This window comes from Zalophus californianus, chromosome 9 (assembly GCF_009762305.2).
Source record: "Zalophus californianus isolate mZalCal1 chromosome 9, mZalCal1.pri.v2, whole genome shotgun sequence".
In the NCBI taxonomy this organism is placed as follows: domain Eukaryota; kingdom Metazoa; phylum Chordata; class Mammalia; order Carnivora; family Otariidae; genus Zalophus; species Zalophus californianus.
In genome coordinates, this window is record NC_045603.1 from 84,752,194 (window position 1) to 84,769,456 (window position 17,263).

Below are 17,263 nucleotides of genomic sequence, written 5' to 3' on the forward strand. Positions count from 1 at the left end.
CAAATGATTCAATTACTAAGTATTGAACTCCTACTCTGAGCCAGGTCCTAAGTGCATGAATCAGCCCCGTTTTTTTAATTTATTTTTTTTTATTGCTTTCAGGCCAAATATCTGAACGTTGAAATGATTGTATAGGTATGACATGATAATAATGAACACAAGTAGTTGAAATACAGAGTGACAAGTGCTGCAACTATTTTATACAACCGTCCTCCCCAGTCAAACATGTGCTCTCTCGAAGGGCAAGAGTCATGTTTTTCTTCTTTGTTTCCTCAGTGGCATTTTGGTGCCTGACCCATAATTGTGCTTAGCGTTCATTGATCAAATGAGTTATCTCAGTGAATCTTAGGTAGAAGGGCAATTTGATTAAAACCTAGTGACATTTGCTCATGTACTGAAATAAAAGTAACTGGTGGAATTTCAGAGTGGCCTGGCTTCCAGGATTCTTTCTAATGGTGGCTGTCCATGGCATGTCCACGACACCCATGTTCTGTAATTTTGTTGAGCAAATCCGCAAAGTGACATAGGGACTGACATTATCAGCAGTGTAACATGACAGTTGATGTTAAAGGCTAGGGAGCGATCACAGCCCTGGTACAAATCTTTGCTCTACCACTTACATCCTGCATGACCTTGGGCAAGTCATCTGGTCTCTCTAACCCTCAATGTTCACCTATAAATGGGAAAAACACATTTATTGGTGTTGTTACAAGGATTAAATAAGATTTTATATATATATACACATATATATATACACATACATAAATACATATAGCACCTGGCACATTTCAGTGCATAAGAAAAGAAAGCTATTTACTTAACAAATCTCTCTTGAATTTGGTGGTACCAGAATCAAAAGGAATCAAAAATAATAATAGCCCACGAACAGACCACAAATATATCCAACTATGTTTTGTATTAAATGCACATGCAAAGTGTTTATATCATTATAATGTTTGTGACTTATTTTTGTCTTTGGCAGACTGAAGGATTTAAATACCCCAGGCCTTCTTCAGTTCCACCTTCCCCTTCAGGGTCTCAGGTCTCTAGTCCTCAAGGCAGTGATGTGGAAGACGAAGAAGAGGATGGGCGATACAATGAGGAAGAGGAAGCTGAAAGGGATCGGTTAAATATCAAGTCGCCATTTTCTCTGGGCCGTGTTCCTCGTGGGAATAAAAAGCTGCATGATGAATACAAGAACTGAATTCCATGCTTGTTGAGCAGAGCTAATGTAGTAAGAACAGAGTAAGAGTGATTATCTAAAGAAATGAAAATGCTACAAATTCCATTTTCTTCTTTTAAGTGTTACAACGGGATTTATTCTCTGCCTACGAAGGGGAGAAGATTAAGTGAGTGGCAATTTGGAATGTCTAATAAAATCCAAGTTATTTTCCCCTACTCCTTTTCCCCAGTAAATTTAGGCACGAGGAAGAATGTCCATTAAAGGAGGAAGACCAGAAATGGTTTTAAAATATTAGCTTAAGCAATAAGAATTTTCATTTGCTAGTGTTTATTTTTAAATTATCATCACCATAATCCTGTGCTTAGTATTTATACAGCTGCCATATCTACCAAACAAGTCTCCCATTTTCCCTGCAAAGGATCCTGATCTGAGCCCTGAACGTGCACTACGTACATATTTTAAATAATTCTGTCTTCAATGATTATGTTCATGTTTCACATGATTCAGAACCATGAATTTTCTATCTAGCTTTGCACACAATCAAAATCCATAAGAAAAAAAATCTATCTTAAATCCAGATCCTGATACATATTAACTGATACATATCAACTTAATGATGGGAAGATGTTACCATCTGCACTATACCATCTGACTGCAACAAAGTACAAATGAAAGAGCTACATCGAAATTCACAGACCTGTAAACACCTGGTTTTGAGTGGCAGGTTTCTGCCCTGCACTCGCTTCTCCATTCAGACAGCTGCTGCCACTGGACTCCATCCCCTTGCTCCAGTCCTTTCTTCATTCTTCCCCAAGACTGACGAAGCCGGGTGAGGAGCAACAGATAAAGATCCTTAGTAGATGACTCTGTTTCTAGCACAGTGCCTTATACACAGTAGCTGCACAAATGAATGGTCTCACTGGGAGAAATATAGTTACAAAAAAAGGATGTTTTTAAAGAATGTATATTTGCATAAGTTGGAGTATAGGAACTATAGAAAATAGTTAATGTGTGCCTGACCAGCTGACCGAAGACTTTTATGCATTGTCCCACCCTGTCTTCCATGTTAAGAGTTAGGGTGAACAGAGCTGGTTTTACATATACTGATGAGAAGATAAAATGTTACAAGTGTTCTGCTAATAGTTTCCCAGGGCACAAGGAGGACTCAGGAGAGGGACTGGTCAAAGGCACTTGGGGAGGTCCAAAGGGTGAGGATACACTTCTGTGAAGTCACGTGGGGAATACAAGTGCTGGCTTCACATGGTGATTATAAGGATCAGATCATATTAGAAATAAACTCATCTTTTTTTAAAAGATTTTATTTATTTATTTGAGAGAGAGAGCATGAGAGAGAGAGCACATGAGAGGGGTTAGGGTCAGAAGGAGCCTGATGCAGGACTCGATGCAGGGACTCCAGGATCATGACCAGAGCCGAAGGCAGTTGCTTAACCAACTGAGCCACCGAGGCGCCCTAGAAATAAGCTCTTACTAAAGGAATTCATAGTCCAGTAGGATGGGACCAACTGGTTACATTCCCAACTTCCCTTTTTCCTGAGGCTGAAGCAAAACAATGTAACTCAAGGTGGATAGGATACAGACTTTCATTTCTCATAACCAGATAAAGTGGAAATGTTAGTTGGAGGCTGATTTTTTTTTTAAGATTTTATTTATTTATTCATGAGAGACAGAGAGAGAGAGAGAGGCAGAGGGAGAAGCAGGCTCCCAAGGAGCAGGGAGCCCGATGTGGGATTCGATTCCAGGACCCCGGGATCACGACCCGAGCCGAAGGCAGACGCCCAACCATCTGAGCCACCCAGGCGCCCAGTTGGAGGCTGATTTTAACAGGCAGGGGCCTCTGCCTTCTCTCCTCTCTTGGGGTCATAATGGTGCTGTCGGGGGAGAGAAGGTATCCACTGGGGAAACCCAGGGAAACAAAGAGTGATTGAGAGCCCAAGCTGGAAGGCAGATAGCCACAGGGGAGGAAGGATTCCCACCCAAAGAGGGGAAGGCTCCAGGAGCTGTGCTTGAAGGGGCTGCAAAGTCCCACCTGAGGTAGCGATACTCAAGTACGTGGGTTTGCCTGGCAGGGGGGTATTTCCCAGTTTTAAAATACAAGCCATACAGTGTGAACATCTTTTGTTCATTTCAATTTTGAAAAAGATAGAAATAAAGAGAATTGCAAAGATATCCCAAGAGAGACAGAATGTTACAGCAGCCAGGCAAAGGGGACTGTATGCAACTACTATGCTTTTTGTTGTTGTTGCTGTTGTTTTAGGATTTTTTTTTTTTTATTTGAGAAAGGGGAGAGAGAGAAAGAATGAGTGGGGGGAGGGGCAGAGGGAGAGGGAGAAGCAGACTCCCCGCTGAGCAGGGAGCCAGATACGGGACTCAATTACAGGACCTGAGATCATGACCTGAGTCGAAGGCAGATGCTTAACCAACTGAGCCACCCAGGCGGCCTGCAACTACTATGTTAATCAGCACATCTGTATGGCAGAACAACATTCAAGGAATTCAAGCACCTATAATACTTGGTATTATATACAATACTAATAGTCTTCCAATATGATACTGAATGATTTTAATAGTTGTTGGTCACTTAAAAGGTTTTTAAAAACTCTGTTTTAGTGTGAAAGACTTGAGATTGTTCTATTTAGTTGTGGGAAGAATTGTTTCATGTGTTGGGGTTTTAAAACAGTCTTGGAATGAGCATAAGGTTTGAATAGCCAGTATGTACACCTCTATGTCAGAGGAGTAAAATCTCAACAAATGGGACATATGCACTATCTAGAAAATCCACTTAAATCAAATCATAATAAATGACAAGTGCCTATTATGATACCACATATTTTTTAATGCTAGCATATTATTTTTTGGAAGAGATCAGTGTGACAATTACTTGAATATAGTTTCATTATTCAATTATGATACAAGATACAGACAAATCTTATAAGCAGGGTTCTGACTTCATAACACAGTGAAATTGTAACTCCTAAGTACCAATACATTCACATAAAGATATCCTTTAGCTACTGAATAATGGCTATATACTGATGACAGTAAGAATTAACAATACTTTCCACTTATGACATTTATCAGTAACAACTCTCAACTACTTAGGTCAAAAAAATTAACATGTTGATCATATTGTAACTCCGAATAAATAGGTTATTATGCCCACTGTGGATGAGTGTGTGTGTGTGTGTGTGTGTGTGTGTGTGTGTGTGTGTGTGTGTGTGTTTTCAGATAGTCTTAAAAGTCTTCAGAAGGAGCAGATGAGGCATATCACCGAGTACTGATGTTATCAGGGCACCTTTATCTAACGTTTTAATGTATAATAAAGCCGAGAGCTCTAGTCAGTTAGAGTAAGCAGAGTCTTTGAGTCTGTTTAGCTGTGGAACATGAGTTGCCTCTGAAAAACTGGTTTGTTCCTTTTGTACAATGTACACAGGAGCAGAGTGTCTCCATCTGCTTATTTACCAGTAACCCCCTGAATTCAGGGACATCCCCAAAGAGCACAAAGGGGAGCGCCCCACTAAGGAACCTTCTACCAGCCTCACAGATCCGCCCTCTCCCCCCTTTAGCAACTACAGTGAAGTGTTCTTATCACGGGCTTCTTCCCAGTCACCTCCCTCCTTCTTCCCTTCTTAACGACTTCCATCTCCAAGATGAACTACTCAGAGAACACACTCTGCTCTTTCCCATCCTGCCATGCTTCTCCCCTCACCCCCCATGGAGATGGGAAAAAGGCAGAAAAGGAGAGGGAGATTCACTGCTGAGTGCAAGACAATGCAAGGGGTAAAGGAATGAAAAAGCCAACAACTAAAACTCACTAGATTAAGATGGATACTTGTTATAACAAATAGAAAGCACACTCTAAAGAGTCTCTAGCCTTATAATTACGAATGGGAGTAAGACACAAGGTGACCTAAACAGGACCTGAAGCAATGAAAGAAGGCCATGGTGTCCCCAGCTAAGAACCCTATATTACCTTTACTTCTGGAAAGAATAAAATTGGTTATGCATGTTCCTAACATTACAATGGAAGTAAAAAGGGTCCAAGGGCTTTATTTACATGCTTTATGTTTTCAGCAGGAATGGAACTGTATTCAAATGTGAGTTGGTCTATTTTCACCAGTTTAGTAGACTGTCTTCTAGGACTCTGGTTTGATCAAAGTTTTCTTCTCCAGCTGTAAGAAAAAAAAGGTGCATAAAATAAACACACTTCTCTGCATTTTAAAAGGGGAAAAGATAAGATGAAGAGAACTTCCAGAAATAAACATTTAGTTTCCTAAATTATGTTAACTACTGCACTTTGCTACTGAGAATCCAAAAAAGTGTGCTTCGATTGATTTGGTTTAAAAATCTTCCTCCTCAGCTCAAGATACATAGGGGAACTCACATTTCACATCTGACTCTCCAGAATGAATAAAACTATAACGTGGTATGTTTGGTAGAAATCTGAAAAGGCCATATTGTCTTGCTCTAAGTGTGTCTCATCATATCTTAAATATCCACCATTAGAACTGTTCAGTTGCATCAAGGTACTGCCTCCATGTTTCCTGTTAACAATGCATGTTACTTGGGAAAGATGACACTGGAACACTTTTGCACATATTCTCTTATTAGCTGAGCTAGACTAGGCCTGGGGAACAAATGAGACAAAAGGAAGGGATACTTGTTAGCTGCATGGGATTGGAAAACTTTAGAGCATGAGGTATCACTTCCAGGACAAAGTGGCTAAGGAGTCAGATGATAGCAGGTTCTTGGGACTGTAACAATGGGTAGAAGAGCTAAAACCTACCAAAGGTAGGGAGAGGGAGTTGCCGGAGGAAAATGCCTCTCCTAACTTTCTCTAAGGTTATCTCTAGATAAAACCACATTCCTTTAGCTAGTTACAATATAATTTGAATGTCTGAGTTACATTTTAACCTGAATTACTAGCACATTTTAGAATATGACAGATGATGGGTTGCTCTTTAAAGAAAAAAAAAACTCAATAAGAAGGGCATCCTTGTACATTGGTCACTAAAATAAAAACACACTATATAAAATAAGAGCCTACCAAATAATACTTAGGGACTTTAGAATGAAAATGTTAAAGGTGGCTAGTAATGAATATATCATATGGAAATTAAATACTTTTCCATCAATTTAAACTAGTAAGATACTGTTTCCTTATTTCATCATCAGAAACAAGCTACTCTGGAAACTTCAATGATTAAAAAATTACATTTATTTTCCACAAAAAGACTTGAAATTGGGACCTATAATCACACACTCTTCCCTAAAGTTTCTTTTTTTTTTTAATTTAAATTTTAGTTAGTTAACATATAGTGCAATATTGGTTTTCTGGAGCCTTCCCTAAAGTGGCTAATGAAAATCCTTCTTCCCCTCTTTAAAATTAGCTCCTCCCTTTCCATTCTAGCTCACCTTTTTTTTTTTTTCTTTCCTTTCTGGCTCCACACATCTTCCCAGCAACCAAATCTAAAACTTCTCTTTCGATCCAACTTCACCAGCACTCTCCTCCTACTCATTTCAACAAACAGTAGGGGTGCCAAGTGTTGAATTTAGAAAATATCACCTTGGCTGTAGCATCCTCCACCCATTACCAACTATTTCTCACCTTTTCATTGCAAGAGTTCTGAGAGCCATGCTGGCTAGTACTCGCTTTCTTCTTGTCCCAAATTCCCTCTCAACAAGGCTTCAGAAGGGGCATGGCAGGAGCAAATAGTATCACCGAGCAGGAGCTGAGCGGAAATCCTGTGAACTGCTGTTCAATGACCCCTCAAAGCCAACACGATCTTCCTTTCCTGCTGATTTCTGTTCTCTCATTAACCATTCTGCTACATTTGATGCTTTAATCATGCCTTTCTTAAAACTTTCCACCCTTGATTACTGGATATGCTGTTATTCTGGCTCTCCTCTTACATTGCTGCTTTCTCCTTGAAATGTCCCTTCACTGATAGGACTGTCTTCCCTTTCCCTCTATCTCTAGGTATTCTCTAAGGTGAATCCTTTATCATCCGCCTTTCTCCTGCTATATCTGAGGCCTAGAAGAGACTTCCATTTTCACAATTTAAGCTTTATTAACTGGCTCTGAATTTCCAGTTGTTCCCAAATCTGACTGATCATCAGAATCATTTGGGGGAACTTCTTAAGGATACAGATTCTGAGGCTCATTCAACTTTCACAGAATCAGAATTTCTGGGTCTAAGGCTGAGAAATCTGTATTTTGAGCAAGCTCTCCAGTTAACTCGGATGGAACCCGTCCATAGATGGATAGTTGAGAACCACTGACCTACACACTTTTACTCACTGGACCATTTCTGTTATCTCAAAATGAACCTTAATTATATCCACAGAAATGTTCACTCATCACCAGCATCACCATTTCAAAATGTGCTTGACTCTGGATTTCCTTTTATTCCCTTCAGCAAATAGCTATCCATGTTATTTATTCTTCCCTCCAGGATCCCTCAGAGTTGAGCCTCCCATCGATTCCCACTGACTAACTGTACATCATCTCCTCACTCCTGTGGTTTCCTGTCATGTTCCTTGGCTTCTCCCTAATTCCCCTCCATGGGTCTTTCCTCTTGGACACAATGCATTTGAGAGCTGGCATGGCATAATGAAGAGCGCTGCAGAGTCACGTGGACCTGAGTTAAAATCCCAACATCACTTCTTACCAACAGCGTGACCTTAGGAAAGTAAATACACCTCATGAAGGTTCAGTTTTCTGGGCTAGAAAAATGCACATTCATATCTGACCTTCCTATATTGTAGCTATTGTTACAGTTCTTAATGTTACTCTCTGTGCCACGATCAGATCCATCCTCCTTCACCATGTCATCGCTCTGCTGCCAATCCAGAGGGCATCTTACTGATTCTCAAGAGTAAATTACCTTCATTCTTCATTCCAGTTCCAGTAGGTACCTGCTATGTAATAGTGGACAAGCTACTTCATTTTTCTGTGCCTCTGTTTCCTCGCCTGGGGTGTGGATAATACTGTGCTCACCTCCCAGGGTCATTACAAGGGTTAAATGTATTAATGCATATCACATGCTGAGAACAGTGCCTGACCCCCTGTATTGTGTAAGCCCTCAACAACTATTAGCTCCAGGTAGTAGTAGTGATTATAACAGGTAATCATAGTCCTAGCTCTAACATAACCACGCCTCCTGCGTTTTGCTATTCCACTGACTGCTCGCCCTATCTTTTTTTTTTTTAGAGATTTTATTTATTTATTTGAGAGAGAGCGCCCACGAAAGCACAAGTGGTGGGAGGGGCAGAGGGAGAAGCAGACTCCCTGCTGAGCAGGGCTGATCCCAGGGACCCCTGGATCATGACCTAAGCTGAAGGCAGACGCTTAACTGACTGAGCCACCCAGGTGCTCCTCACCCTATCTTTTTGCTACAAAGGTCATTCTCATTCCTGCTTCCCCTAATCTACTTTCTTGTCTGCCTTCCAGCAGCCGGCTCCTCGCAGGCATAAGTGCATATAATCCCCTCTCCCCACCCACAGCTGCCCTGGCCTTGCTCTGAATTCAGAGGACCCCCCAATGCCACTGTCTTGCATTTGCTTCTCATCGGTATCTTTTTCACAAGAAAACCATAAGCCTGAAGCCAGAAAGTACCCTTTGCTCTCTTCTCCCTGCATGGCCCCTTCAATACTAGGCACCGAGGATATATATCTCTTCTCCATTAGCATAAGTCTCAGAGCACTAGGCCAGCAGCAACCTGTGCTTTGACCACCAGACCACCTACTATATATTTTTAAAATATTTAAACATTTAAATTATGTCACAATATGGCATCACTACAATTTTGAGAGAGAAAACTCTAGGTCTGTTTATTATGCTTTGATGACCTCTATTGTTAATAGTAATTCAAATTATGTGCCCTGTTTCAATCGGCTCTCATAGCAATCAAGCACATGGGTATCGTTATTCCATTTTACCAATAATGATACTAAGACTCAGGATCATCCAGCTAGTAAAGCAGCAGAACCAGGATTTGAACCCTGTCTGCTACATACTCCAAAGCGCTGGCTTATCTATTACCAAGATGCTTTAATTCAACTAGTGGTTTCAGTGCCCCGTGGACAGAGTGTCTCTATTTGAAAAGTACACCTAATCTTCATATAGAAAAAACTGTATAATGAAAATCACACAGGCTTAGAACCAGAACTGGTCCATATCTATTAGGATGTACCATATAATATTGCTATATTTGCAAATAAAAATAAGTCATTTTCAGCAATTTCATTTGGTTCAGTCATTTGGTTCTAAGTGAAATAAGGTTACAATAGGCTCTGGATTATGAAATTAATAGGAAATTCCCCAGTGTCATCAAGAAAATGTTTTTATGTTCCTGGGGACTCGCTTTAATGAGAAATGTACTAGTGTTTATATAATAAACCTGTCTGAGTTTCTGGAGCCGGGGGCAACTATTAATTATATTTAAAAATCTGAATAAAAGCAAGTTTGTTGTATTCAACACAGAATCCCAAAAGTAATTAAAGCTTCCCTGTCCTGCAGCTGAAAGAGGTCACTGTACTTGTACCTTCTTGTGGTTTCTGCAAGGAAGCCAAGAGCAGAGCTGCTGCTTCTGGAAGAGTTAGTACTTGGGGATTTGGGCTGCGTCTCTCTGGAGAAACAAAAGTATATACAGATTCTATTAGCATTCTAATATTCCTGTTCCGATATGCTCTAAATAGAAAAACCTTTATGAAATAGATTTTTGATCCCTTAGCAAATCACCCCCCCAACACACACACACAAGACTGATTTTCAGGAATTTAAACATTTTATAATTCCCGTGGATGTTACTTACAATTGGTTACGGTGTGTATTACAGGTATGGAAGAGATTTTAAACTCTACAGAGAATTTCACAAAAGGAGGGTAAATTAAGGTAAAGAACTCCGAATAATTTCACCCTTCAGAGCTTAAAATTGGATGTCTGGGCAGAAACATTGAGATGTAATGGATACTCCTGGGAGCCTGGGCTACTTCCTCTTTCATTCCGTCCAAAGCTGTTTGAAATAATAATTTACATGCCTGGCCACGCGTAAGGCACATAACAGTCCCTGGCCCTATTCTTAATGGCCCCTACCTGTTAACAATTTCTGGTTTTTAACTGCTTTATAGCCCTTCTAGTAATGTAATAGGGGCATACATTTGAAGTTTCCAGGTAAATCACTACTTTAATAACAACAAAAACATTTAAGAGGAAACCGTTTAAAGGTTTTGGCATAAACCGGGAGGTACATTTTAGGGGCAGTTGTACCGTTCTCGCTCGCCCTCCTTTACTCCTGGAAGGCGAACCCCCAGGCCTGGCCTGTCCCTGGATAACTCCCCCGGGACCTCCGCACACCTGGAGGCCAGAGGGCGGTCGAACAGCGGAGACCGAGTTGTTTATCTTCGGGAACCTCAGCTCCAGCCTCAGCCGCCCAATAGTGCAGGGAGCCGCGGCCGCCAGCTTAAGCTCGGCCCTGGCTGACTCTCTCCCAGGGCGTCCCTGGAGTTGCGTCCCTCCCGGAGGGGAGCCGCTGTCTTGGGACGCGCGCCCCGCCCACTGGGTCCTGCTGTGAGTCGCCGCACCGGCCTCCTCCTCCCTCGCTCACTCACCCGGCGGCGGCCGGTCGGAGAGGTCCTTCTTCCGGCTCTGGTCCGAGATGAAGAGACGCCCCTCTGCAAAGGCGAGACGCGGGGCTCAGCGGCTGCCAGGTGCTCAACGATCCTGGTTTAACCTGGGCTCCGCGCCACGAGTCCCCAGGCCTGGAGGGGTGGGGCAGCGGAGTAGGAGGCAGCGGCGGCCAGGGTCCGGGCTGCACTGCCAGATTTCCGGCGCTGGGAGTGCAACCCCGGGCTGGACCAAGCGCCCTGCCCGCGCCCTACCCCTGCGCTGCCCGAGCCTTGTCCCCCACCCCTGAGCTGCCCGCGCCCTGCCGAGTCCTGCTCGCGCCCTGCCTGCCCCTGCTGCACCCTGCCCGCGTCCTGCTCGCGCCCTGCCCGCCACGGGGAATGGGCTTTGGAGCAGTGGTCGGGTTCAGTGGTCGGGTTCAAGGGTCCTTGCGGTGTTTCCCAGGCTACTCCGGAGTCTTCCTGTGCGTCAAGAGCCAGCAACCCTCCAGTTCAGAATGGAAAGGTTCTAATAATCAGGGAGTCTTTCTCTTCTACTGCCAGACCCCCCACCCCTTTTCTTTGACGGAGACCAGGCTGACCTCGATTATTTAAGGGAACACACTCAATATTATTCTCTTCCCACACATCTATCCCATGGATTCATGCACCCCGAAGGATCCTCCTTTATTGCTGTAGGAAGAGCAAAGTATTTGGAACATACGTGCACCCTTCAGATAGAGCATAGATTGAGGAGTCCAGTTCCTTCTCTCGAGTCCCTACAACCCAGGGAAAAGAGAAGAGCAGTTAGTAAGACGTTGTAGCTCAGTCCTCTGTTAGAAAAAAGAAAGGAAGAGAGGGAGGGAGAAGAAAGAGAAGAAACAAAAGGAAGGAAGGAAAGGAAAGGAAGGAAAGGAAGGAAAAGAAAGAACATCCAGGAGTCCCCGTTTTTGCGTTTGATTACCTGTGGTGCACTGCTCGAATTTCCTAAGAAAGAAAACACTAGAAAAAGAGCCAAGGTTGTTGCCACCAGACTTCTGAGTCCCTACAAGAGAAGATCAAAGAAAGTAATTTCAGTGCCTGTAGGATCTTCTACTTCGTGACACCTGGACAATTACAAATTTCTTAACTTTTCAGTATGCTCTGTTTTAATAATACTTAGTATGTGGGGGAGAGGGGGATTCCCGAGGCTATCTTCTAGTTAATCCACAAAAGAGTTCTCTTCTTAAAAAAAAATTTAGAAGTATGTTACTTTCATTACCTCACCCAAAATGAGTGATTTTTTTGTAGCAAAATCAAATGATTCTGATATTTTAAGGCATATCGTTTAAATATCCTTTAGCCTATAAAATGCTTATTAAAGGTAAAATAGGTAAAAAGCTATAAAGCTTTTTATAAATAGCTTAAAAGTCTCGAGTAAATAAAACTTTTACTTACCTTCATGTTCAGCTCCTTTCCAGAACCTGCGATAACTGTAACTTTACCCGTCAGTTTTCTAATCTTGTTCTGAGAGTGGGGCTTTTAAATCTTAGTGTCAAGGACCCCCCCTGATCTTCAGTAGAGTTAGGGAGTCCATAGGGACTTCTTGTCAGTATTCAAGATTGAGAGGATCTGACAATTTTTCCAGGGAGATTTGTTCACAGGAAGTAAAGAAATGATTGATGAGTGGGCATCACTTATTTAGATACTGACCACATCAGCCGGGAGATATTCTGAATATATCAGCATCATTGTTTTTGCTTTTCCCACTAGCTTCCCAAAGTATTTATTATTAGTAGTAGAGAAAATGATTAAAAAGCCCAGGCTGAATCAAAAGTAAATGAATAAATAAGCGAACTTGTCTTGGGTAGCTAGTTAACAAGCTATCACTGATGACTAAACATGAATCATTTGGGTAGAAATAAAAATGTTAGGGAATCTCAATGGTATTCAACATCACTCCTTCACTTATGTATCCATTCAATTATTTAACAAACATTTATTGAATGCCTACTATGTATCAGACATTTCTCTTTCTAGTTCAAGGGACACAGCCATGCATTAAAAAGACACGGTCTTTGCTGTGATCAAGCTTATCTTCTAGTCAGGGGAGAAATTCTGTAAACTAGTCAACAGGTAAATTAGATAATTTTAAAATGTTTTAAATGCTTTATAAAGTAAAAATAAGCGAGGTGATGTGATAAGTGGTGGGTTACTTTAGGGAAGGCAGCAATTGAGGGGGTTCTGGAAAGATCAGGTAGGGTCAGACATGAGATGAATCAAGAGTGAGAATTAGTGAAACAGGCAGAAGAAAGAAAAACAAAATCTTGGGATGGCAAAGAGCTTGGCTTGTTTGAGGAATAGGGAGACCAATGAGGCCAAACTGAGTGGTCATGGGGTGATAAGGGAGAGTACTTTGAAATGAGGTCAGAGAGGAAGAAATGGTTCATATGGAAACATGGTCATAAGCAAAAGACGATGATGGCTTAGACTTGGGTGGGACTTGCAGGGAATGGAGAGCTGTAAATGAATTTGGGATATTTGTTGGAGGTAGAAAATTCAGAACCTGTGGATAAATGGGATATGAGCGTATAAGAAAAACAAATCAAGGGTGAGTCTTGGGCTTGTGGCTTAAACACTGGGTATGATAAAGCCATTTATTGAAATTGGGAGACCAGTTTAGAGAGGGAAATTAAATTTCAATATTAAGATTAAAATATACATTTAGGATCTAAGTTGAAGTGTGAACTAGGCAGTTGGAAATGCAAAACTCTATACAGCTCAGCAAAGAGGTCACCAGCCTACAGATTTTTTCTAAGGGCAGAAATGGTCAAATTTAAGAATTGTAAGAATTTTAAGGCAGGAGAGGGATTAAACGAGAACACTTTGAGAGTGAATGGAATTAAAGAAGAGAAGCAGGCACAGAGCTATGAAAACAAACATGCAGAAATGAGCAAAGGGAGAACCAGCAAAGCAAGTTGAGGCGAAGATACCAGAAAGAAAAGAGAAATTCCTGGAGACCATGAGGCTGTGGAAGCCAGCAGAATATCCAACAACGTTGAGAGGTCATGGTAGATGAGCACCAGCAAGTGTGCACTGGATTTGGAAATACGATGGTTTTTGAGGACATAAGCTAGATTGGAGTGGGTTGAAAGTGAATAGGATATGAGGAAATAAAGACAAGTGCAGTTAGCATTTTTAAGTTAGCTTCACTACATTTCACTAAAAGGGGGCAAGGAAAAATCAAAAAAATTTTTTTTAACAATTAGATGCTTGAGTGTGGTGGAAGTGTGCTATTTTTTGGCCTTTCAGTAACATCTGAACCCTTTCATTTTTAGGGAATTCCTAAAATTCCCTAAATTATGAATTATGGCATTATGAATCTTGGTGGGAGGCAAAGGCTTCCTTCTACTCTACAAGGTGAAAATGTCAGTCACTCATTTTCCCAGCCTCCCTATCAGGTAGGATGTGGGCACATGACACAGGCTTCACCAATCAGACCCACTTGGATGGGAAATCTGGAGCTAGGATGGAGGAAAGTCGGAATCAGGAGAGACATTTTCTGGTGCAGCAGTGGTTATAGTAGGTTTGAGTTTGCAGGGGCAATACTGCCTGCAGTGCTCATGTCAGATTCCAGGATGGGGACACTCCCGGCAGTGTCCTGCTAAAATCAGGTTTGTTGGTTTCTCCTGATGCCAACTAACAAACCATTTGCAGAACACATATGCTGATGGAGATGATCAGGAGGAGACATTGATGATGCTGAAGAGAAAGTAACTGCTTTAAAGGAATGTGTAGAAGGCAAGAGGGAAACTGTGTCAATATCGAGGGGAAACAATTACATACATAGGCAGATACTGAACAAGGACCCAAGTACCCACCATAGGCTAAGGTAAGGTAAGAAAGAGAATCTTTGCTCTAAAAGTTAGAGTAGTGCTCCTTAGGAATTAATATGCATGTGAATCATCTGGGAACCTTGTAAAGATGCAGATTCTGATTTAGTACAGGTGGGGTGAGATCTGAACTTCTGCATGTCTTTTTTTTTTTTAAGGTTTTATTTATTTGAGAGAGAGCATGAGCAGGTGGGAGGGGCAGAAGGAGAGGGAGCAGTAGGCTCCCCGCTGAGCAGGGAGCCTGACTCTGGGACTCCTTCCCAGGACCCTGGGATCATGACCTGAGCCTAAGGTAGGCACTTAACCAACTGAATCACTAAATTCTGCATTTCTAATAAACTCCCAGGTGACGCTGATGGATGTTACTCCACTGATCCTAGGACATTTTGAGTAGTAAAGCTTTGGAGGATATAAGCGATAAAAATGACACTAAAAAAAAAAAGAAGATAGTAGGAAGGGAGAAATGAAGGGGGGGGAATCGGAGGGGGAGACGAACCATGAGAGACTATGGACTCTGAGAAACAAACTGAGGGCTCTAGAGGGGAGGGGGTGGGGGGATGAGTTAGCCTGGTGATGGGTATTAAAGAGGGCACGTACTGCGTGGAGCACTGGGTGTTATACGCAAACAATGAATCATGGAACACTACATCAAAAACTAATGATGTGATGTATGGTGATTAACATAACATAATAAAATAAAATTAAAAATGAAACTGGAGTCTGTATGGCTGGGAGAATGGTTAGCCATAAAAATATCAAGGAGTATGGGGAGAGAACAGATAAATTTGATTAAGGATTGAAGTTTGAGGGCTGATGAGATCTATCTGCAAATACTTGTGTAAGAGTGGGATTTGGGCGCTTGATATTTATAGACTTGCCAGCCTGTAAAGACATGACGTTTGGTTAGTAAATGAGAATGGAATATAGAAAGTTGTCTGTAGGTAGAAATTTGTGGAATATTTACTCCTTTTAAAGTATGTCAAGCAAGAAGGAGCCAAAACCGTTACTGTAGTGTTTCTCACAATGTTAGAAGGGAAAGAATAAAAACTAAGGACTAGTAAATTAACACCAAAACTGGATAAAATCTTAATATTTCTTTTAGACTTCAGGATTTTAGGATTTAATTTCAAGGGATTATAGCAACCTCCAAAAAAGGGCAATTAAAGAAATAAAATTATACATATGTTTGTTTCAAATGAACTCATAAGTGAAACCCAATTGCTAGGTAACCTAACAAGCAAAATGCCTATTTCCCACTCTCCATACCAAAAACACATAAACATTTTAGAAAGAGGGACAGGAAAATGATTCACCGATAAAACTGTGTCTTGAATTTACAATTTTAAGGAAAAAGGTATGATGCAGTTTGTTTATAAAAGTTTAGCTAATGAATTCACAAGCAGATGCTTTACGTCAAAGCTGCCATTTTCAGCATAATACGTATAAATGAGAATGGTTTTGACAGATTATCAATATTGTAGTCTTATCAGAAGCAACATACTAGAATGCATTTGTCTAAAATGGCATTGCCTCTTAATACGATTTTGTTAAATCATAACACTTCGGGACTTTTACAGGTCCAAACTTAGAGATGGGCTAAGAAGTTATTTGATGAAAGCACTTGACAGATAAAACCATTGAATTTTGTTCTGCTGACATTATGACCAGGCAATGGGCATTGGACAAATTAAGATAAACCTTTTTTTAAAGGCATATTCAATGGAGACCATTTTGCCCGTATCACTGACGTTACCTGATTTCTTCCAGTTGACTGGATCATGCCCAGGTCCATGTATACAATAATGGTCACTGTTTAAATTGTATTTTACAAGGTTAGTGATTATTGTGTTTACATAGAAACTTGGGTAGTTACCTGGATAACATGGCTGTTATGATAATAAAAGATCCAAATTACTTCTTTGATGACAGAATAGAGGATTTTGGTATAACATGAATGAGGTCATTGGTTCATTCTCCTACTTTGGCTTTATTCAGTACCAGGGCCGGTCTACCCTATAGGCCGGCTGTCTCACAAACAGAAGTCATTTCCTCAAAGGGCTACCAGTCAGATTCAGAGGCACAGAAAAGGCCTGCTCTCCAAAATAAAACTCCCCATTCACTGGTCAGCATCTACTGTCTTCCTTTTACTGAAGGCGTTGAACCTTGAGAACCTCTTTTCCATAATCAAATAACAAAAACAAGTGGAAAGTTCTATGAGAGGACAAGGATGGACCAGCTGTTTTGCTATAGTGGGTCAAGAAAGATATGACAGAGGTGAACTTTTGATTAGGTCTTGAGAGCTAGTAGAGGTAAGGTTGGGGAAAAGCGTGCCAGTTGCTGGATTTGGGGCATCCTACTTGTGTCCTACCTGCTACATGGGGTACAGGCAGCAGAAGGGTAGAGGTTGGAACCTTTCAGCACAGACAAGGTTAGAAAGACTTAAGACTTCTGGTTCACCAGACAATAGTCAAGACCTGCAGTTCAAGTATTGGATTCAACAAATACTTATTGGGTACTTTAAGTGGTAGACATGGCCAGTGATTTTTAGCCTTACCAAAACTTATAATCAAAATGCTGAAGTGGT

The 17,263-nt window shown here is 41.3% G+C and overlaps 2 protein-coding genes across 2 annotated transcripts in view; one reads left to right on the top strand and one right to left on the bottom strand.

The window, feature by feature from the left end:
• The window catches only part of GYS2 (glycogen synthase 2), a 68,709-nt gene extending 66,986 nt beyond the window's left edge, over nucleotides 1–1,723 (top strand). The window contains exon 16 of the mRNA XM_027594045.2: nucleotides 983–1,723. Coding sequence (XP_027449846.2) covers nucleotides 983–1,204 — 222 coding nt within the window. The 3' untranslated portion in view covers nucleotides 1,205–1,723. The remainder of the gene's footprint in view (nucleotides 1–982) is intronic.
• A 1,825-nt stretch (nucleotides 1,724–3,548) lies between these two features.
• SPX (spexin hormone) lies at nucleotides 3,549–12,250 on the bottom strand. The gene is made up of 6 exons (XM_027594249.2): nucleotides 12,245–12,250; nucleotides 11,772–11,852; nucleotides 11,532–11,586; nucleotides 10,814–10,876; nucleotides 9,748–9,831; nucleotides 3,549–5,373 (listed from the first exon to the last, which is right to left on the bottom strand). The coding sequence occupies exons 1-6, from the start codon at nucleotides 12,248–12,250 to the stop codon at nucleotides 5,315–5,317; spliced, it is 348 nt and encodes a 115-aa protein (XP_027450050.1). The 3' UTR covers nucleotides 3,549–5,314.
• Nucleotides 12,251–17,263: the final 5,013 nt, after the last annotated feature.

What these genes read in the sequence shown, in the direction of transcription:
- SPX (XM_027594249.2), bottom strand. An exon ending in GCTCTATCTGAAGGGTGCAC is followed by an intron (nt 10,877 to 11,531) that starts GTATGTTCCAAA and finishes TCGCCTTTGCAG; the next exon opens with AGGGGCGTCTCTTCATCTCG. An exon ending in CTCCGACCGGCCGCCGCCGG is followed by an intron (nt 9,832 to 10,813) that starts GTGAGTGAGCGA and finishes TTGTTTCTCCAG; the next exon opens with AGAGACGCAGCCCAAATCCC.